The 24,404-nt window shown below is 31.6% G+C and overlaps 1 protein-coding gene and 1 pseudogene across 1 annotated transcript; both read right to left on the bottom strand.

The window, feature by feature from the left end:
* Positions 1-17,178: 17,178 nt before the first annotated feature.
* LOC110638405 (protein VAPYRIN-like) lies at positions 17,179-18,990 on the bottom strand (annotated as a pseudogene).
* Positions 18,991-20,198: 1,208 nt separating this feature from the next.
* On the bottom strand, positions 20,199-20,894 carry LOC110638422 (protein SRC1). Its single transcript, XM_058142467.1, has 2 exons — positions 20,472-20,894; positions 20,199-20,382 (listed from the first exon to the last, which is right to left on the bottom strand). The coding sequence occupies exon 1, from the start codon at positions 20,801-20,803 to the stop codon at positions 20,501-20,503; it is 303 nt and encodes a 100-aa protein (XP_057998450.1). The 5' UTR covers positions 20,804-20,894; the 3' UTR covers positions 20,199-20,382; positions 20,472-20,500.
* Positions 20,895-24,404: the final 3,510 nt, after the last annotated feature.

Raw genomic sequence — 24,404 nt, 5'->3', positions numbered from 1 at the left:
TTTTACTATTATTTATTTTTCAATACATATCAGTGGCGTTAATATTTTTTTATAGGAAAATTTATTATTTAATTTTTAAATTCTAATCAATATTATAATTTAATTTTTATATTTTATAAATTAAATAATTTATTCTTTAATTTATATTTTTATCAAAATTTAATTAAATAAAATTTATTATATGCTTATATGACTCTTATAGTTTGATCATATTACAATTTAATTTTTATATTATAAAAATTAAATAATTTAATCTTTTATTTATATTTTATTTTATTAAAATTAATTATTCTTAAATAAATTAATTTTTTATTTTATGAAAAGAAATCAAGAAAATTTGTAATAAGAATAAAATTAATAAAAAAATAATTTTAATAATTATTACATATAGAATTAAATTATTTAATTTTTAAAATATAAAATGAAATTGTAATATAAGTATTTTTTAATTAAATAAAATTTAAAAAATTTATTTTAATAAAAATATAAATAAGAGATTAAATTATTTAATTTTTAAAATATAAAAATTAAATTATAATATTTATCAATTTTTTTATATTAACTTATTCTTGAATTGCACGCGCTCAAATTTGCAGCGTATCTGAGATATTGGTACGGTTCGGTTGGCGGGTCCTGTGGGCCCACATATTCTAGTGGCATGTATTATGGCTGCAAGCCATTTGGCAACCCAGTTTTTGTTGTGCTTCTATCGAACTTTAATTTTTTTTTTAAATAATAATAATAATAATATTTTAATTTTGCAGTCAAGAGCCTCGATCCCGCCCCACCCACCTCTTTTGTGTTGACTCACAGGACCATCTAGCCTAGACCTTGAATGGCGTTGCTGGTGAATACGATGAGCTTCGATTGATGTTGTGATCAAGCAATGAAACTGTACCGATTTGGACGTCGAAGGACAACCACGAGTCGAGAGGTTGTCGAATCAGACTGCTGAAGCAAAAGGTGGACTGTTTCCTCATAGTAGCGCGCTTAAAGATTAGAACGACAAAGTCTGTATTGCCGCCGTTGTTGGATCCATTTCTTTTAGGTTTCAAAACGATGTTTTCGAACTAGCGTGCTTGATTGGAGAAAAAATTGTAGCTGTATTCAGAAATAGTGGATGTTGGACTTCTTGATCCTCTTTGAAAGGTGGGTTTTTCCGTATAATCCCATGATTTTACGTGATCTACTACTTTATAGGCTGTAAATGGCTTACCAGATTTTGAGTATTCATGAATGCGGTCCGGAGCAGAGCTTTGTTTGATTTCAGTTCAGGCTCTAATTAGCAATATAGACAATTGCATTTGTCATATAGATTTTGCGTCGGATGATTTTTCATCGAAATGGAGAAAGTGAGGAGTCGCCACTTTGAGGAAAATTAAAGAAAATAATTTGTAAAAATAAAAATTCACTTTGAAAACAGAAATTTTAGGTTCGGGTTCGTACACTGATGATGGGGAATGTGTTAGGTACCCACCTCGTCCCCCGATAAGGGTAAGTATATTTAATGTTGTGCTCTTTATAAATTAATAATTTAGGAGGTCAAAATAATGAAGATAATCCTTTGTACGGATGAAAGGAATATTTGATATTTCATTATTTTGGGTTATCCAAGAACACGAGTACATGAGATGATCATTCAGTGAATAGGTGTTGTGTAATGGATTTTTGTTGAGGGTTAATTCGAATACTGAAGTTGTGATATTTTAGTTTGAATTTAAGCTAAGAGAATTCGGATAAGAACTCTCTTCCGATCTCTTAATGTATTTTGTCAAAATTTAGCGGACTTCGGGTAAGAACTCTCTCCCGATCTCCACGTATTTTACTAAGATTTTGGTCGAGAATTCGGGTAAGAACTCTCTCCCGATCTCTTAATATGTTGCATTAAAAAAATTAGGCTGAGCATGGGTAAGAACTCTCCCCCGATCTCTTAATATATTGCGTCAAAAATTAGGCTGAGTTGGGGTAAGAACTCTCTCCCGATCTCTTAATATATTGCGTCAAGAATTATAATGAGTTTGGGTAAAAACTCTCCCCCGATCTCTTAATATATTGCATTAAAAATTAGGCTGAGTTTGGGTAAGAACCCTCCTCCGATCTCTTAATATGTTGCGTTAAAAATTAGGCTGAGTTCGGATAAGAACTCTCCCTTGATCTCTTAATATGTTGTGTTAAAAATTAGGCTGAGTTCGGGTAAGAACTCTCCCCCGATCTCTTAATATATTGTGTTAAAAATTATACTGAGTTCGGTTAAGAACTCTCCCTCGATCTCTTAATATATTGTGTTAAAAATTATGCTGAGTTCGGGTAAGAACTCTCCCCTGATCTCTTAATATATTGTGTTAAAAAATTAAGTTGAGTTCAGGTAAGAACTCTCCTCCAATCTCTTAACATGTTTATTAGAATGGCGTTTTATAAGAACTTTGAAATAAGGATTCAGGTAAAAGGGTCCTTCTTGACCCCTCTTATATGGGAATGAAGTACCGAAGATGCAGGAAACCCTTGTGTAAAGCTTTTCCTAGACTACGGGACCTTATAACTAGATAGAGGACGATAGGCTGAACTCCTCGCCGATCTTCTACCTGATCGCTTTATCAGAACTCTTTGATTTGCGACATCCGATCTCTTTTTAGTCGCTCATTCGAGATTCAAACTTATCTTGATTTCCGATCTATTTGCTTACCGCCTGGGTTCGTTCCAAGGGCCAATCTCATAGCTTATTTGTTTGACCTAATCTTGTTTCCAACCTATTCGACCTTTGCTACAGCTATCTTCTTTTATCATTTGTCATTTATTCAGACCAAAACTCTCATGTTAAAATACTCCTGCCTATATTCTTTAAAGTATTTACGAGTCACCGATGACTCGAACGTCTACTCTCGAAAGGAATGAAAACTAAGTGATGATAAATGGAGTTTACGAATAAATAGAAAAGAAGGCACAGGAAATAACTATGGGCCTAGATAACCTATTATGAGATTTAGTGTGACTGGATACAAAAGAAACTTTTAAAAGAAAACTGGAGAAAACAAACCAAGGGTATTCAAAAAAATGATAGCTTGGATGCTTACTTGTGGAAAGTTGAAGAGACAGGCGAGCTGACTTTGGTATCCACAAGTCTTGGAGAGGTTAAAGCTGACGGCCGAAGGAATTGAGCTTACTCAAAGTAATGGGAATAGATCGGAACGAAGTTGAGCTCGGAGGGTAATGCACTGATACTAGGGCGGTGGGAATGAAGCGGAATGAAAATGGTTTCACAGAGTAGTACACAGTTACTGAAAATGAAAATCTCAGGATTTTAGAGCTCCTTTTGATGAAATACTTCAGAAAACTAGTTTCTAAAGTTTCTCAACACTTTGAAAGCTCTAAATGACAAGCAGCAAGACTTAATCAAAGCCTAGAGTCTTTCCACGATAATCACCACTTTCCTTTCTACAGTGTTGCATGCAGATATTTATAGGGAATGGGTGTCCAAAATGGAGAGTCAGGATCTTATCAGGGGAAGACGGAAGGCTGAGATTCAAAAGGACATAATCTGATGTCTGAGAATTAAAGAGAATCAAAATGGAGGGTCGAGATTCCGTTAAGAATATTTGTCCTTTCTCCTCTTAATCTAACAGTCAAGGGTCTTGCCTTACAAAATGGATCCAAAGGCTGGGAATAAAATGCGCTAAATCTGTCATCTGCTTTTGATCTAAGGGCTCCAGATCCATCCTTACAATTATAATCAATGGTATAGATCGGGATGTACATGACTGCTTTAACCGTTTTGGCATCTGACAGCTAGGAGGGTGTCCTTGCGAATGAGATGTGTGGTGAGGATCTGATCATGCCTGCAATGCTTTAACTAACTCGGATCTAACAGTGGGGGAAGCTAATTGAAGGCCATGATTGTTAGTTATTCAACTCCCTGAGTTCTCCGATCTTACTTGTCATTCCTTGCTTTTTCGATCTTCCCATTATGACCATCCCCTTTTTGAGTCATTATTCTGATCTCTATTTCTTGCATTGGGTCCCCTCTTAATTCCCGATCTCTCTCATTCCTGATCTTTGCTCTCTATCTAACTTGCATTGGTTATTTTTTCGATCTCCGATAAGTGTACTCGATCTGATCTCCAGATGAATCGCCATTCACCGATCCGTAAGTTTGGAAATTCATTCAATCCGGTGACCTTAGTTGACCGATCTCATTTATCCGATTTTTTATTATATTTCTAGAACCTTCTTATGAAGTGTCTAGGAGGCGGCTCGATTCTGCTAACCGATGCGTCACTTGGGACTTCGTGAGCATTTAATGCTTAGACGGGTATAAATAGGGGAAAGGTGAGTCATTTGTTTCCTTATGTCATTTTCAGACCTTCCCCTAGCGATTTCAGCACTTCCTCTCACTTTCTAAATTTCTCAGGCACCGATTCACACTCCGATAAGGGTTTTGATATTTTCTCGGTTAATTTTCCTTTTTATTTTGTGAAAATGAGTGGTACCGAGGGTTAGAGAGCTACAAGCCCGCCTTCCATTCATATTTCATGGACTTTGGAAGAAGGCGACGCGACTAGACCAAGCGAACGATCTAGCACAGCCATCATTCTGTTTACTAGTTCGGCTACCAGACCGAAGTGAGGAATATCTTCTAGAAAGGAGAGCTTGCCAGTTGATGAACTATTGTCAGTCCTTAGAGAAACCGATCTCCAATCCATAAGTCAAGAATACAATCTGCGGATCAACTCTTTTGAACTGATCAGATGCCATGGCGATCTTTGGGCCGATTACTTCTTTGAAGAAGGCGATCTTATCATAGTGTACGATGAGCAGCTTAAGGCCGGGCTCCGTTTTCCCTTGGATAGATTTTATAAGGCCGTCCTAAAATTCTACTACTTCTGGGTAGCTCAAGTGCATCCGAACTCCTGGTGGACCTTAGTAGCCTTCAGAGGCCTCTGTCGAGCCAAGAGACTGGAGCCCACGGTTAAGGTCTTTGCCGAGTTGCATAGGCTTGCCTGAAGAAAGGATAACGAATTCTGGTTCTTTCAGACAAAGCCAAACTGTGGGCTTTTCACCGATTTCCCCTCCTCGCTGAAGAACTGGAAGGATCGGTTTTTCATCCTTAGGAGCAAGGATCGAAACGACTTTGAGGGGATCCCACTCAATTGGAATTATTTGGTCCCTCAACTTCCTAAGAAGCTTACTTTAAATAAAGACGAAGACGCCATGGTGAAGGAATTAAAAACTCAGGTGGCCACCCATAAATATTCGTGCTTAGATGCAGTGATGGCCGAACTGAAATGGTGGATGATGCGGCTGATCTCCGAGGAAGATTACGAGCTTCAACTTTCTGACTTCGGTCCTGCTACCTGTATAATCCAGATCTCTAGTCTCTCAATCTTAGCGAACTCACTAACTTCTTCTTTGTGTAAGTATGGCGGGTGGTGATGCTTCCAAAAAGAGCCGCGAGCGAAAGAGGGAGGTCTCCCGAAAGGTACGAGCGATGAAAGAGGCTACTGCCACCACTGCTCAGACACTTCGACGAGACCTGGTAGAAGTATCGATCTCCCCTCCTCGACCTCAGGAGCTGCTGGTCTCGGAAGTAGAGGTCGTCGTCTCTCCACCTCCCCAGATTGAATGTCTGCCTCCTCCGGTTTCTTCCAATGTAGAAGGGGAGTCTTCTGGCCCTACTGTTAGAACGCTCTCTCGATGAGCTCAACTCCTTATCCAATCACTGGAAAGAAACCGTTCTACCCGAAAGAATCCTGGTCTAGCTAAGGTCATGGGCGCTTCCATCTGCTTTCAAGAAGATCGAAACCGGTTGGCTGAGGAGAGTATTGACGATATTCTAACTCAAACAATGAGTTTGGGCTTGGAGGCTATTGCCAATCAACACGTGATCAAAGAAAAAGCCCACGCCTTAAGGAAGGAGATCCTTAAGGCGATTCAGGATGCCTCAGCTGCAAAGGCTCACTCTCCTCTACCAATGATTAGATCGCCAAACTGGAAGATCGGGTGAAGTATTGTGAAGAGAGGATAGCTGAAGTGGAGCAGGAACTTGAAGTCTCCCAGGCTAATCGATCTGCCTATCTCGCTCATTTTTCGGAGGAACTTCAGGCAAAGGAGGAGGAGCTCCAAGCAAAGGAGGAGGAGAGTACTACAAAAGAGGCTGGGGCATATGTGAACGCCCATAACAACCTTCTGGCCGAACTAAAGAAATGTTATCCTGATGAGGACTTCTCCTAGATGGATAAGCTTATCCTAGAGGTCAAAGAGGACAGTGATGAGGAGCAGGAGCGTGAGGAGAGAGAGAGGAATGTAACCGGGGAGCATGGCGGAGAAAACCCCCCTTGCTAATTGACTTGTATATTTTATTTTTTTAGAATGAATTGAAGTCTTTTATATTCAATTTCTTGATGAGATCGGAAAGCATCCAAGCCAAACTGTCTGAGTACTTAATTGATTGAATGTAATTGAACATTAAACCTGAGAGCGACTATTAATCAAAAGATAAGAGATCGAAAAAACATTACACCCGAACATGAGATCGGACGAAGCCATGACCAAATACCGAATGGAACTTTAGAATATTAGAATTGCAAAGTTTTGACACTGGCTTGAACTTTTAAGGTCGGAACCATTATTAGATCGGATAAAAACCTTAACTTCATTTTAAGGAATATCTGGGGAATTCGAGCAAGAAGCCCGATCACAACATTAGTCAAATGAAATTCTGCGATATTTGCACATAGAGAGGTCGGAGAACAATAGCAGGCAAGATTGGATGGTCCGGAGACCCGATATTGACTCGAACTCATCTGATAAAGACCAAGAGATCGGAAAGCAATCTATCTTGAGTGTGAGATCGATTTGTTCCAGGGACGAGCGATCCGTAAGTTCGGAAAAGCAACCTGTGATTGGGACATCGGTCGAGAACGAATAATAAAGCTTCAATTTTAAAGGATCCTTACCTTCGAAGGTCGGCCAAAATATAGTGTCTACAGCTTTCATGCTTGATTTTTCGTATGTGATGACCATATGATGCTTGTTTAATTTGGCAACTATTCATATGTTGTTTGGACTTTTATAGGATTGTTATACATATGCTAGTATAGATAGGGAATTGAGTTGTAATTTTAAGATATCAATCAAATAATTCAAGAATTCTCTAAAGTCTCTCTCTCTCTCAAATCTCTCTGTTTCTTTTCGGAAAAAAAAAAAATTGTGTTTCTCCCCTTCTTCTCCTCTTTCTTCCCCTTTCTTCTATTTTCTCTTGAGGAAAGAATGCAATATAGGGAGCAAAAAAATTCAATACTTGAGCCAGGAAATGCATGCAACCTTCAAGATGGACCAAGAATGGAAGCAAGAACTGAATAAAAAAAATGTATCAAATCTTGGAATTACTAGCTCAAGAATTGGGTCTTGCCATTACCGCTGACAAAAAAGGGTGCACAAATCTACATTGTTCCACTCTTGAAGAAGAAGATTGCAATTCTCACGATGGTGTGATCTAATCATCTATCTACAAAGAAGGTTATGCGAAAATTGGTTGCTCTAATCTTGAAGAAGAAGACAAGGATTGTAATGGCAATGAAGATCAAGTTCTTGTCCTCAAATTGAATTTTTCTTTTCAAGGCTTCGCTGAAGGAATGGAATCATTAATTCAAGATGGTAATAATATAAATGTTGCCATTCAATCTTTTGAAATTCTTGAGAATGATTATGGAGTGTTGATGGATAAATTTGATTTGCTCCAAAAGAACTTTACATCAAAATTTTTTCTTTGTTATACATGTGCTAGTATAAATAGGGAATTGAGTTGCAATTTTGAGATATCAATCAAATAATTCAAGAATTCTCTGAAGTCTCCCTCCATTTTTCTCTCCCTCATCTCTCTGTTTCTCCCTTTCTTATTCTCCTCGTTTCATTTCCCTTTCTTCTATTTTCTTTCCCTTTTCCCCTACTTTCTACCCCTTTCTTCTATTTTTCTTCCTTTTTTTTTAAATTTTCTGTTTGGTCGTGGCATAGTCACAAAAAATTCTTATCATTCTCAGGTTAGTCAGCAAAGCAATCGAATAAATGGGGGAGAAATTTCAATAGCCATCCTTAAATTTTAAGAATTGTAACAGAGTCGTCCTTGAACATAAAACTCTTTAACTCCCAATAACCGATTCATAAGTAGCACACTAAAATGGATAATTCCAAGTAGCAATAACGTAAAAAATTGCTTCTTTTTAAGGCAGAGTCTCTCTAATCAATTATTTTATATATAGTGTTTCATTATTTCATAGAGCTGAAATTCTTCTATAGTTAATTTGTGAAGAAAATCATAATTAATTTTATTACTATCACATAAAAAAGAGAATTATTTACGTTACTATTATTTTGGATTACATAAACTTTACACTTTTAAGTTTAATAATTATGTTATAATATCTAAAATTTGAAGACAACTCTTGAAATTTGTCCGATAAACAGATTGTGTCAATTTTTGTGATTTGTTTTTTACTTGTAATTTTTCCATACAAAGTGATTGCGAACAAAATCAAATTAGTTGTATTCTCGGCGCATTTGGGCGAATTTTTATTTTATTTTATTTTAATATTTATTTTTTATATTTTATATTTTAAAAGCATATTAAATTTTGTTCAGTATTATATTTACTCATGACTATTATTATAATACAATTTAATTCAATTTTTTATTAATTCCATGCTAAAAAAATCAATTTTTTAATTTAAAAATTAGTTTAAAGTAAATATAAATAAAGTATGGCTGTGTATCATTAAATTTTTTTATAAATAATTTATTCTAAAGAAAGATTTAATGAATTATAAAAATAATTAATATAATGACTTAAACCAGCCATTTATTTAGCCATCTACTTCTGAATTGGAAGATGGTGATGAGCTTACCATGAGGATGAATAGGATGGAATTATTGGAGATGATAAGAGAACAGATTTTTAGTTTTGTAAGGAGATCAGGGAATACGTGATCCTAGATGTGATTGTTATCTAATAGTTGATGATGATGACAACAGGCATAGATAGAGAAGACATAAGGAGAAGAGAAATTCTATTTACAAAACATATAAGCTAATAAGTATAGGTTTGAATTTCTATTCTCATATGAAAAAAATAAAAAGTAACTAATATAAAAATAGATGTTGATTGGTGGGTGTGTAAATAGGTAGCTGTATGTGTTAAGATTGGATCAGGAGATTTTAAAATAGGGGTGGCTACGGTCCGAATCTGAATCGGAATTGGTTCGGTCAAAATAGGAACTAGCTTCAAACTGGATTGAAACTGTTATTTTGCAGTTTGGTTCAAATTTATATTTTTTAAAAATCATGAACCGACGGTTTCGAACTGAATTAAATCGATGATTTTCCAACCGAACCAAATCAGCGATTTAAATACAAAAGAATTCAATAAATACATTATTAACTCTTAATTTATTTATATATATCATTAATTATTTACACATTTATTCTCTATAATCTCTTTCACTCTTAATACTCTTTCAATTTTTCTCAAATTCTTTAAAAAATTATTTTTTACTCTTTTTAATTTACAGTACTCTCTCAATTTCTTCATTTTATTATTTTATATGCTCACTAAAATTTTTAATATTATCTTAATTACTCTATTATTATTTTATATTTTCAATAAAATTTTCAATACCCTCTATTTTAATTTTTTTCTCTTTCATACTTTTTTAATTATCAATTATTATATAATTTTTTAAAAAAATGGGCAAGTAATAAAACAGAAAATTTTGATTTCTCTAATCTTAAAGAGATACATAAACAGAATTAAGTTCATGTATATTTTTTTAATTTCTTTAAAAAAAATTAATTTAATCTTTAGTTTTTTAATCAAGTTCAAATATTTGCTTCTTAAATTTTTCTTAAAAATAAATTATTTTCATTCTCTTTTTTCTCGTTTTATTTTTATTGAAAGATTTCTAAGAAAAATTAAAATATTTTTATAAATATAACTTAAATTTTAAATCAATAAAATTTTTCTATAATTTTTTCGTCTAAATCACCCTTAAACTGCTCTTAAACCCTCTCAAACCATCCTCCAAGCAATCTTGAATCATTCTCCAAATCATCTTGAATCGCCCCTCAACCCATTTTAAATCAGAGTTCGAATCGAAACTGACAGTTCATAAACCGTCTTCCAAACCGTTTCATGATGATTTAGTTTAGATTTATAATTTTATTGAACCTAAAACAAAAAATTCAAAGACAGAGAATTTTTTTTTTTTAATGACAGAACACTGATGATTTAATATATATATACTATCCGAACCCATCCCAAACCCGATTATTATTGCTCGAAAAAAATCCGAATCCGTTTAATTTTATATATTTTAATTAATATTTTGTATAAAAATTATTTTAATTAATAATTTATATTTTAAAATTTTAATAATTTCATAAAATATTTAAATTATATTTTATATAAAATAAAATATATGAAAATTTATAAATATTATTATAAAAATATATATTTTATATTTAATTAAGTATTTATATAAATAAATTTGAGTAACAGATACTCATTATATAAAATTCGAATTCATCACATGTATTATTTTTAAAATTTAAATTTATTTCAAATTCAATTATATAATATTTAAACCTACCTCATTAATATTTGATCGAATTAAATAAAAAAAAACCCCTATAAATTTTAAAGCTATTTTATTCTTAATAAAATAAAACATGCAAAGCGTGTCTAACAACGCGCCCCGAGAACGCTTGGACGTATCGTTAGACTGGTGATTTTTTTTTTTTTTAAAGATTTTTTCCCCAAAAGAGTTGAAATAATGAAAGAGAATGACTAATGAGGCGGAGAGTTGGTAGGATTGGCGGTGGGGTACGCCATTACTCCGCACTACGGCTACTTGTTGTTTATTTGTTTATTTTTTATTAAATATAATAATTTTATTAAAACAAAATAGAAAAAACTTAGTCCAACTAGCTCAGGTCATCGAGATTTATTTGTTGGTTTTTCTTTTTATTTTTTTAACATATAATAATTTTTTTTATAAATTACCTAAATACATCTTTATATATATATATATGATGTATCAATAAACATAATTTAATTAAATTTTAAAATATAAAAATAAGAAAATTTCATATTTCAATTTTCTAATTATTAATTATAAATTTATCATTTTATAATAAATATTATTAAAAAAATATTATTCTTCTTTTTTAATAAAAAAAATTACTTATTATTTATTACATAATTAAAAAAATACATTCCTTCACATCAATTAAAAAATTAGCACATCAATGTGTGAATGATAATCTTTCAAGATTACATCACTTATAAAATGTTTGTGTCTCTCTCTCTATATATATCATATTTGGTAAAATTATTAATTATTTTAATAATTATTAATTTTTTTTACTAATTATTAACTATTTTAATAATTATTAATTATTTTATCTGTTATTAATTATTAAATATTAATTATTTATATAATTATTAAAATAAAAATATTTAATAAAAATAATTATCAAATTAATTATTAAATATAAAAATTATAATATAATTTTATTAATTTTAATTAAAATACTCTTTTAATTTCTAAAAAATAAATTTTTTGTGAATTATCTTTTTTAATTTTTATATAATAATATATATATTATATTATTAAATAATATAAATAAAAAAATATAATATTTTAATTAAATATTATCTTAAGAGTTATTAAACCTTAATAAATTTATCTTAATTTTACTAAAGTGATTGCTATCATCACCCGCAAGAGTCGAGGAATGGGGTATGGGATTGTTGGGTGGTGGGTAGGGCAAAGTATTTCAGGTCACCCAGTATACAAGCATCGGTTACCAATAAAGTATCAAAAATCCACTGCAATATCAGTAATAAAAAAAAAAAAGGTTAAAAATAAAAATAATTTTTTTATGTGCTAAAGAAAAAGTGGGTAGGTGGTCCACCGACGCTGTGGACTGCAGCTATTGTCCAATGACGTCTGGTGATGAGAGCTTAGCATAAGAAATTTGACATTTAGCAGGCAGAAAGAAAAAGGGCACTGAAAAGGAAAATTCATGAAAATAACCTAACGGCCCTTGCCGGGGAATATGCTTATATTTATTTTTTTAATTCTCCATACGGTATATGTTCAGTTTCAACCATTACCCAACCCAAGTTATGTTCGTTTTGCTTTGAAGCTGATCTCCCATTTTTACCCTTTTTTTTTTTTTAATATCAAAGTTAATTTTTATCATTATTTTTTCAACTCTTAAAGTTGTTACATTTTCGTGATCTATTTTTAAATAATAATTATAAAATTTTTTAATTTTAAAATTTATTATATTTCAATCTCTCAATTTTTAAAGTTCTTATACATTCATTTTTCATCTATAATTTACTATCATAAAATTATTTAGTTTTGAAATTTATTATATTTTAACTCTTACGTTAGAAACTCCTCGTATCTTTAACTAACTTATATGTGACAGTGTCGCAGTGTAAACGTAAGAAACTCCTCATATCTTTAACTAACTTATATGTGACAGTGTCGTAGTGTAAAATAACAAAAATAATTAAAAAAATGTCACATATGAAATTTAGATCACCTCTCTCTCTCTCTCTCTTAGAGTGAAAATAAAATGCATATCATTCTTTGTCTCCTCTATTTTCAAACCGAAAAGAAAAATCCCAAAAGTAATTTTTATGATTCCTTTTCTAATCAATTATATGTAAAGAGAAATCCTTATTTATTTGTTAGTCTTCAAAAATAATTTCTTATTACTTTTTAGAATTGGATATTGTCCACAATAAATTTTTAATTTCTTTATTTTACATAGTGGTACTGCCATGTACAAAATTGAACAAAGATATGATGGTTTCGAGTGTGATGGATTAAAATGTAATAAATTCTAAAGTTGAGAGATTTTATGATAACAAATTGAATATAAAAAATAAAAGTGTAACAGTTTCAAAAGTTGAGGGACTTAAGTGTAACAAATTTCAAAGTTTAAGGATTTTATAATAATAAATTAAAGATGGAGGATGGAAATAACAACTTTAAAAATTGAGAGATGACTGATAAAAATTAGCCTTATATATCAAACTCATTTAATATAATGGTCGTTAAACTAATTCTCACATGAGATCGAATTAATACTTATCTCATAATAATAATAATAATAATAATAAACTTAATTTTTATTTTTAATTTTTACATATTATACTTTTACATAAAATAAAGTCATAATTTAAATGTTTTTGATCTTTTATACACTATAAAATATGCATTCGATGATTCAATGATAAAAAGTTCATTCTTAAGGTACAGATAAAAGATGTGAATGACATGTTTTTCACATTCAACACCAATTAGTTTTGTTTTTCAACTAATTGATATTGTTGTAAGTCTCTTTTGTTAGTAGTATACCCTAGAACATATCATTTAGTATGTATCTTGTACATATTTTATTAATAAAAGGTAATTTTATTTTTCCGTTTACATAATGTATTTATGAATTTTTTAATCCAATTCAAGTACTAGACAATTAAGAAAAAGTAAGGTTCGGGTTTACGTATGTCGATTCTGACCTCGGGAACGCGCTCGGGACGTCTGACAATGGCAAGGTAGCCAAAATCTTGACCCAATTCCAAGACTTTTTCGGTAGCCTGTCTGTCTGGCTCGAAATTTATAGATCCGGGCAACTGTCGAATTTTCGCGAATTGAAGGTACCTACATGAAGCCCACAATACGGGGGTTAGTACATAATTTTTACGAAATTTTCTAAGCTCATTTAGTGCTCGGAAAAAACTATGAAGTTTTGTGGGACCCACCAAAAAACAGTGTCAGAAAATTTTGAAATTTATATTACCGCGAAACTCTCGATGAGTGTAGCGCTCCGGTACTCTCGGTTTTCTTATGAGGTTCACAGTTTGCGAAAAATCTAGCCAAAAAGTCAAAATGGGCTAAAATTTTCCGGACAAAAATTGGACAAACCGGTAGATGGATTTTGGTGTTCTTGATATCTATGGAAAGCTCTCGAGATTTAGATGTGTTTTGACACAAGAATCGGTCCGATCGGTGGCCGGATCGGTCTGATTTTGACCGGGAAGGTGAAGCATCGCGCGCGCCAGGGGAGGACTTTGCACGTCGTTTCCAGCGGCGGTGGGGATGGGTTGAGGCGGCGCGCCGGCGAGGTGGGGTGGCAGCGGCGCGGCGTGGGAAGGAGGTAGGAGAGAGAAAACGGGAGAGAGAGGAAGAGCGGCGGGAACGCGCGGGGAGAAGAAAAAAGAAGAAGAAGGCCGGTCCGATTCAATCGGTCCGATTCGGTCCAGTTCAATTTGGCCTATTCGATTCAAGATACAAAATTTTAAATTTTTATTCTGTCATGGGACCGAAAACGAGGCCAAAAAATTTTGAAAAAATTCTAGAAAACTCAGAAAAATTCGTAGAGTCCAAATATATTTTTAGTTTTGCTACGTGGTCTTTGAATAAATTTTTAAAAATCATTAAAGTTTTATATTTTCAGAAAATCGAACCCTATTTCTAAAATTCGAAAAAATTCAAATAATTTCTCAAAATTTAAATAAAATAAAATATTAATATTTACCCACAAAATGCTAAATTTGAAAATTGAGGGTGTTACAATTAATTTTAACATCATTGAAAATTTATTAATAATAAAAATAATATTAATAATAGCATATGTGTGCTATCAAATGTTTATGGTAGTATTGTTAAAAACTTTTAAATATTAAATTTTTATGTATTAGGTAATACTTTCTGTTAATTTTCTTTAATATTAAGAATTTTTCAAAATTATTTATTATAAATATTTTTTACACTTAACTATTTTTTTTTCTAATATATCAAGAAATTCTCTATCTTCGTTTTACAGTTTACAAAAATTTAATTTCTTTGAAATTCATGGTTACTCCTCTTAATAACACCTTTTTCAAGAATTAAATTTAAATAGCCATCGATAGACAATAAAGATAAGATGCTATAAAAAAAATGTTTGATTACTAATAAAAAAAACTCCAATAGAATCCTCTTTCCTACCTCAAATACTCTCAAAAAAAAATAAAAAAAAATCCTAACTCCTTTTTTAAAAAAATTTGGTCAATATATGGTTGAGCAAGAAGTCCAACTTCAAATTTCTTCTGGTGGTGGTTTTAATGTACTTGCAATTTGACAAATAATAAAAATCTTTGACAAATAATAAAAATCTCAATCTCAAAAATCAAAGAGTCAATCTTGGATGTATTTGGTTAGTACTATTACTTGTAGTGAATCATCACATTCACATCATATCCTAATGAGAAAAAAATTAATGCAAGAGTTGGTAGACCAAAACCTAAACCTAAACCCACCAACCCCCACCCTTTTAAAATAATCAACTTTTTCATCTTTGTTTTTTGCTTGGTTGAAGAAGTTGGTGAAGATAAACTATACATGTCTTTGTTTCCTGCACCACCAACCACTGATGGTTACATTTTACTACTCTCCCCATTTTTCTTCCTTCCTTTCTGAAAATGACTTGCTTAGCCTCAACTTCTTTAGCTTCTTTCTCCTTCACCCTTCCCCGTATTGTTAGAATTATAAATATCAAAAATCAAATTCTCAAATTCCTAGACTTCTCCAACTTCCTCCTCTAGTAAAGAATTTTTTTTTTAATCAATATATTCTTCATTAATTGTTACAGGGTGCATGATGTTTTGATCACATACATGGGCACTACACAATGTCTCCCTCAATTAATTTCTTCTTAATTCTATGGTAATTTCTTACCTAATCTTGCATACATACACCATTTTGATCATGTAAATCTTATATTCTGGCTTCATGCCACTATCTTTTCTAAAATTTTTCTCAAGCATATTTTGCAAATTGCTGCATCATTATCTGCTCATGAAACATGGATGAAATTGAAAATTTGTTCAATAACCATGTCAATACCAAGAATATGAAGTTTAAGATCAACTTCAATTAGGAAACCAAAGGCATAATGCACCATGGCAAATTTATTGGGCTCTTGACCCAAATGGCACTTTCTTATTGGGCTCTTAATGCTTCCCTTCTTTATATTTTTCAATGATTCATCTATCCCTGCCTCTATAATCTATATTATTGATTGCCTTTGTCATGATTCTTGCTAAAGGATGGATTGATGAATTGAAAATTTTATTAGAAATATTTTTGTTTTTGGTCACTCACCCACTAAAAACTTGAGTTCTTTTAATTTTTTTGACATTCCATCAAAATCTCTTCTATCAAAGAATTTAGAGTTCTAACATTTTTATAAAAATCCTTTATTATTAACTAAAATTTACCACAAATTAAAATGGGTATAGCTTATAAGTGTAATCTTAATGATGTATTATATAGTTACTTGGTTATATTATAAAGTAAAATTATCTTGTCAAAGAAAATGATATGATTTAATAAAATTTTACAATTAATTATCTCATAAAATTTTTGTAAATTGATAATATTTTCACAAAACAGTTAATTATAAAAAATTTATTAACTAATAAAAAAATAAAATTTCTTAAAAAAATATATATAAATTATAATATTTTCCACAACATTTTGAATTTTAATTAAAATCATAAGTTTTAAATGTAAAATGTAAGATAACTATATCTATAATTAATATTTTTTTATATGATTAAAATATTATCTATATATTTTTATATGAGAATATTTTAATTTTTTTTAATTTAATAAATTTTTTATAATTAATTATTTTATAAAAATATAAAATTGATGAAACAAATTGTAAAATTTTATTAAATCATCTATTAATTAGAACACAAATATGAATTCGTGTTATATGTGTATTTTATGTGTTTGAGACCCACATGAACCCTACAAATTGCTTACTAATTATTTATTTCTTTTGCAAAATATAAAATAAAAGTAATTAAATCTTCTCACTTCCACCATACATTTAAAGTTATTTGAATGACTTGAAGATTTATGCTTTCTTTTTTCAAATTTATTTGATTTAAAATAAAGTTTAAATTTAAAATTTCCTAAAATATAATTTTGATTCTCATTGGTATGACTAACTGAACTTTTCATTGCTTAATTATTTCATTTTCAAAATATTATTAGATGGGACAAACGCATGCATGTTTTCTTACAATTAATTATCTATATGCATGGCCATGGATACCCTCTAATAGAACTCATATTCCATATCAGAGGGAAGGACTGCATGCAAGGACTCGTCGATTTGAAATGCAGTGACACCCTTATCCTTCCTGGCTTCGGCGTCTGTACCTTTCTTCAATAACAATTCAATCACATCTGCGTGACCTGACTCCACTGCACAATGCAATGCAGTGTAGCCATCTTCATCTTTGGCATCAATGTCTAGGCCCTTATCAAGCAGAGCCCGAACTGCGTCTACTTTTCCCTTGAATGCTGCTCTATGCAAAGCAGTCCACCCGTGCGGGTCTCCGCCATTGATGTTTGCTCCATTTTCAATCAATTTCAGCATAGTTCTTACCTCTCCTTTTCTAGCTGCGATGCATAAACTGTCACCCAATTTCAACGAATCGAAAAGGCGACTATGGCCATATTCTGCAGCAACAGCGTATGCCGTTTTGCCGCTCTTGTTGCGGATATCTTTATTTGCACCCTTTTGTAATAGCAACTTTACCGTGCTTTCGTCTTCAACCCTTGCGGCTATGTGCAAGGGTGTATCGCCTTCGGTAGTGTCTCTGATATCGGCTTTAGCTCCACCAGCTAATAGGAGACGAGCACAATCACGCCTCCGCTCTTCGACGGCCAGGTGAGCGCATCGACATTAGCTCCTTTCAGTAAAAGAAGCCTCAAGAATCAAGACCTCTAAATGCCCACCTCTAGCTGCAAGGCGGATTGGACCCCAAATAGAGGATTCTGATCTTTATCTGCTGGCTTGACGATAATAGAAGCTCAACTATCAAGGCCTCACCAGCACCTGCAGCAGCCTTCAGCGGGGTAGACCCTGACCGGCTTTGAAGCTCCACGTCTGGCTCGAATTCAAGATTCCTAGTTTGGTCACTAAGTTCAAGCACTTCTCTTATCTCATCCATAGCCCCATCCACAACTAGCTGAGCAAGAATCGGTGACCCAACAAACATGATCCTGATACCACTATCTATAAACACTTGTTTCTTCTTTGCTGTTAACCAATCAAGAGGAACAACATCAAAATTGGAAGTGGGGTCTTTGATTGAAACACCATGAACCACCACACTATGCAAAAGAAAAGAATCCTAGCAGTGAGGAAAAGTTCCAGGGAGAAAAGACGACCCAGGAGGAAGATGATAAGTGATCTCTATAGTTAGAGTTGCAAGAGGAGAGATAATTCCAAATTGTGGCGTCACAGTATATTAAGTCTTGTTCATGGCTTGGATCCTGAAAGCCATAGGCATAGTGTACATAACATTGCATAGGGTGAGCTCTTCATAGCATTTCTGTCCAGGCTCGATCCTGATGGCCACAAGATTCGATGGCTCCAAGCTTACGAGCCTATCCATTTTGTTTTTGTTGGCAACTTAACAAGCTAAGCTGATGAGTAGCTAATTCTTTAGATGGATGAAAGAGAAGTGAAGAAGAAAGGGAAAGTATATTTCAAGAAGGGAAGGTGGTCAGCACTAATGGAAGAGTGCCAAGCGTCAACTGGCAAGTGGTGGTGTTAACATTTATATAATACTTGCCTATCCGGCGTCTCAACTATAATACTTGCTAAGACAGCAGTTTAAGTTAGAAGAGAACATTTATATTTATTTCTCAATTTTTCAAGGTATATTTATTTAATTAATTATTATTAATTATTTAAATAAGAAATAAGAAACCTCTATATATTTTAATGGTAGACTCTCACCCATGCTTTCACTATTATACAAAACATGAAAGAGAAAAGCTATTTCTTTGTGCAGCTCCTAAATATACTATCAAAATCATGAATAAAATTAAGCAAATTAATCTAAGTAAAGATTTTGCCTTGCAACAGTTTTAGCTTATTACATGTCCTTTTATGCAGGGAAGAACATATTTCAGTTTAAATTAAAAAATTAAATCGAATTAATTTAATTGAATCGATTCAATTTTAAAATTTAATTAATTTAATTTTTTTATAAATTTTAATAATTTTAATTAATTAATTCGATTTAATTATTTTTATAAAAAATAAAAAAAATCATATATATATATATATATTAAAGAAACTCTAAAATTTTTTAAATTTTAATTTATAAATTTTTTTAATATTTTTATTATTAATATTTAATATTTAAAATATAAAATTTTATAAAATTTAATTTTATCGATTTTAATTAATATTTATCAATTTAATTTAATTTAATTTTTTTTAATATTTAATTTAATTTAATTTAATTTTTAAAATTTTAATTTTTAATTTTATTAATTTGATTCAAAATTAATCTGAGCATTTGCACACCCCTACGCACAAAATCTAGAAAAAGTTTATTTTAGGAAAAATGAAATTATAAAATTTTTGGGAATCACAAGAAATATTAAAAACAGAAAATATTTAAACAAGACATTACACCAATTTGATTTGGATATAACGTAATTCATTAATAAACCGTATATAATTTTTTTTATTAACATAATGTTATGACTAATATATATACACACACATTGTAACTGCTTGGCACCATCATGGTTCTCATTGCCCTTCAATGTCAAAGCCTAGAGCTTAAAAATTGTTGCTTTTGCGTCATTTAGCAGTTCTATGAAGAAGCATACAAATAATTATTACTAAATAAATTTATTAATATTAACAAATTCATTCTACTTCGATGATTTTGTATTACCATATAACTTCATCATCATTAAATAATTTATGAAGTTACTATTATTTTGCATTTTAATTAGATTTCATTAGTCAATGAGGCTTTCCCTATTGGGCCGAATTGGATAGGCCCAGTAATTTAGTTTCCTAAGCCCTCTCTTTATTCGTTTTTCCACTTGCCATTTTTTCCTTCCCTTTTTTTCTTTTTTTTTACTGTTCTTTTTAGTAAAAAGATTAAATTAATAAAAATTTAAATATGAATCTATAATATATCTTCAAGTCTTGAATTCGAACCCATCTAGAGCACAATGAACAGAAGAAAAATCATACATGGCCAGGATGTGAAATATGCTCTAAAGACTAAATCTAAACAAATATTTACAATGGAATCGTAGGGAGAAATCAACGCTTATTATAATATTAGGGTTTAGATTCACTGATACATCACACCATGCAAAATATCAAGCTTCACACAACACTTTTCTTTTTTTCTTTTTCTTCCCATTTCTGCTGTTCACACACTAGCAGAAAAAAAAAAAAAAAAAAACACGGATAGGTTCTCACACTCCAGTACACCTGCAAAGGGGGAAAATACAAATAGTTTTATATATTTAATAAGCTATAAAATAAAAAAAAATGAAATAGATGGAGAAAGATCACAATACCTAGATAATGGATACGTATATGAAGAGATCTAATCACTGTCGCTGTCACTGCTGCTATGACCGTGTTCATGGCCATGCTCATGCTTCTTCTTGTCCTTCTTCTTCTTCTTCTCATGACCTTCGCCATGCTCATCTCCATGGACCTTATCTTTTATCTTCTCCATGAACCCTTCCTTGTGCTCACCTTCTGGCTTGTGGCCTTCACGGTGCTCACCCTTGTGTTCTCCATGGTGCTCACCCTTGTGCTCTCCATGAGACTCCCCCTTGTGTTCTTCCTTCTTGTTTCCTCCGATGTGGAGGGTCTCCTCAATCTTGTGCATTATTCCTGACATTTTCTCTCTCACTCTTGTTTTGAAAAAATGGGTTTTTTTCTCTGATCGTGATCTGGTGAGGAGAAGTAGATGGAAGGTGGTTCTTTATTTATAGGCAATCAGATTGATGGAGGAGGATAAAGAAAATTGAGAAAATATGTGTATATTGTGATCTGATGAATTGAAATCACACAAATGCCCACTCTACCTGTACACGGATTCCACACAGTTTACTGACAAATGCATTAAATCTACTCGTTGTCCATTAAAGGGTTTTTCTTTTTTTTTTTTTATATATATATTTAAAATAATATATCCGTTAAAAAAATGGGATATGTCGGATTTGAAAGGACATGTAAAGTTCTCAAGTCCCTATTTACAGGCACCAAATATGGGCATAAAATTCAATTAATAAAGGTGATTAAGGAGATTCAATGCGTTTAGTTCTTGGATTATGGTAATTCTTTTCTCCATGGTTACAGCAAAACCACGAATATTTAGGGGAAATAGTTGTTTTTTCTTATTGGTTTGATAAATGAATTTATTTTTATTTAAATTTTTTATTTTAATTAAATTATTCTCATTTACTTATATTTTTTAATAATATAATATTTATATTAATATTTAGAAATTAAAAAAATAATTTATAAAATATTATAATTTTTAATATTTTAAAGAGTATTTTAATTAGAATTAATTTTTAATATTTAATAATTATTTTTATTAAATATTTTTATTTTAAATTATTATATAATTTATATTTAATAGTTAATAATTAATTGTTATTTGTCCTCTTGGTCCAAAGAAAGAAAAAAGAATAGGATTAGGATTGGGATTCAGGAATTCAGGATTAGGTGATACTGATGGCCATGAAAGTTCGTTTTATATGGAACACACCTGTCAAATTCCAAATAATGCTACATCATACAATACAGGTGTACGTACATATATGGAATCAAATGCTCTACCAGACATGTGCTCAAGGCTCTTTTCGGTTATTATTTGAGTGTGAGTGTTCATTTCTTATTTTTCTCTATTTTTTTTTATTTCATGATTAAGGAGATTCGATGCGTTTTGTTCTTGGATTATGGTAATTCTTTTCTCCATGGTTACAGCAAAACCACGAATATTAGGGGAAATAGTTGTTTTTTCTTTCTGGTTTGATAAATGAATTTATTTTTATTTAAATTTTTGATTTTAATTAAATTATTCTCATTTACTTATATTTTTTAATAATATAATATTTATATTAATATTTAGAAATTAAAAAAATAATTTATAAAATATTATAATTTTTAATATTTTAAAGAGTATTTTAATTAGAATTAATTTTTAATATTTAATAATTATTTTTATTAAATATTTTTATTTTAAATTATTATATAATTTATATTTAATAGTTAATAATTAATTGTTATTTGTCCTCTTGGTCCAAAGAAAGAAAAAAGAATAGGATTAGGATTGGGATTCAGGAATTCAGGATTAGGTGATACTGATGGCCATGAAAGTTCGTTTTATATGGAACACACCTGTCAAATTCCAAATAATGCTACATCATACAATACAGGTGTACGTACATATATGGAATCAAATGCTCTACCAGACATGTGCTCAAGGCTCTTTTCGGTTATTATTTGAGTGTGAGTGTTCATTTCTTATTTTTCTCTATTTTTTTTTATTTCATGAAAAAAAAAGAAAGAAGGTACAAATGGAGGAAGATGCTAATTTTATCATTCACGAAGCAAAAGCACGGCATAAATTGAGGCCAATCATGCACTGTATTTTTCTGACTTTTTTTGCCTGATCTCTTTGAGTAAATGCGAATTCAAGAATTCATTCTCAGAAAAGCATGTGGACGGTGAATCGGTGGTGGTCACAGATCTCTCTCATCGCATCAAATAATGTCGACAAAATATCAACTTTTGTGGGACCCACTGCACTGCTTCTTTATCCTCTTCTATTTCTAGGGGTGCGTGGCTTCTGTGACTTTAATTTATTACCGTTGAAAATAGGAAAAAATCATTTTCTTTATGCCTACAAATTGTTATCCAACACGTCGACCGTTCTAGTAGCTTGCCGACAGAACGGGAGGTGTTCCCCTGCTGTTCGGCAGTATCATACCTTGATGGTGATAAGCCTGCTCCTGCAGCCACGTCGCTACATCGTTCTTTTCATTTTCGCTTTTAATGTTGCACTTTTCGATGGCAACATCAATTTAATAAACAAAATTATCATATTTTATCAAAGGGTGCGTCTTACCATTAAATCACACTTATATATATATATATATATATATACTTTTAAATAAATAAAAAAAAAAACCACCTAGGCATCTCTTGGAATTAAATATTTCTCTGATCACAAATTTCGCTCTGCAACTTTCATAATCTATTTTTGATAAACTATCCTCAAGGCACAATCCCAAATATGCTCTGATTAGAATGATCTAATTAGAATAATCTTATTTTTCACAGTAATGCTTATCTCCATTATTGATCTCGCTCGCATGGGTCAAAGAGAATGAGTTAATGGATGAGGAGAGGTAAGATCATACCTTGGTTTTACTTCCCATATCCAAGTTATGGGCCTATAGGGACATGATGCAAGAGCATGAACAAATTGTAGAAAAGAGATGGAGAGATCCAACTCTTAGAGCACGTTTTGGAAGAAACAGTAGAAAAGAAGTTGGAATGGATGCTTCTTTGGTGGAGTGAGCACCATAAGAAACTTAGCAAATTTATAAGGATTAAGGCAAACCCTCCAATTTATTATTTGCCTAAGAAACCATTAGATGATGAAGCAACCTTGCTTGAATGCAAAGAACAGACATTGTCCGAATGGAAGGTTAATAGAAGAGAGGAACTTTTTAAATATGAGAAGCAATCGCTTGTGCCTTTGGTCTCGAAAAGTTGATAGTCGTATCAAAATCTCAGTTTGGCCATTAATTTTTGCTTTTGGTGTATCGTGATTTATATTTCCAAAGAATCCTCATCCAAAATCAAACCCTTCAGAGCCCAGAAACTGCTCATCTTTCCCTGCCATCTCGTGAAACTTCGTTACTCTTCCAAGAAAAGAATTGTTACAAGGATCTATCTAAGATGGATGAAGAGTTGAAGAGGCATACAAAAAGAGTAATAACTAATAACATCCACAAAATTGACAAGCTAGTGCTCCAAAATGCTACCCTTTAGTCTCAATGTGCTGAAAATGAGAATCAAGAGTTGCATTATCTGCAACTTGTGATTTAAAATTAAAGGTTTTTGTGCTATCGTGAGAACATGTGGGCGGATATAAATTTGGAAAATTAGGGATTTCTGGCAAAGGCTTTAGGGATTAGGGTAATTTTATATGTATAATTATTTTATTTTTTATGTTATATATACATTAACTCCCCATCAGCTACAATATTCTACATCAGCACGTTTGCATTTCACGCTCCATAGTCCTTTGACATTAAGTATATTTTAATTCCACTTTTAAGGAAATGAGATATGTCATAGAATATTCTAAAAGTTTAGGGTACCACAAGATTTTTTTTTTTTTTTTTTTAATAAAGTTCAGGATGAAACAATGTATTTGGCCCAAAAAGAAGGTAAAGCAATCACCAGTAACATGCAATATG

Source organism: Hevea brasiliensis, unplaced genomic scaffold (assembly GCF_030052815.1).
Source record: "Hevea brasiliensis isolate MT/VB/25A 57/8 unplaced genomic scaffold, ASM3005281v1 Scaf5, whole genome shotgun sequence".
Taxonomy (NCBI): Eukaryota; Viridiplantae; Streptophyta; class Magnoliopsida; order Malpighiales; family Euphorbiaceae; genus Hevea; species Hevea brasiliensis.
The sequence above is the reverse complement of the archived record's forward strand: the minus strand, read 5'-3'. Positions and strand labels throughout refer to the sequence as shown.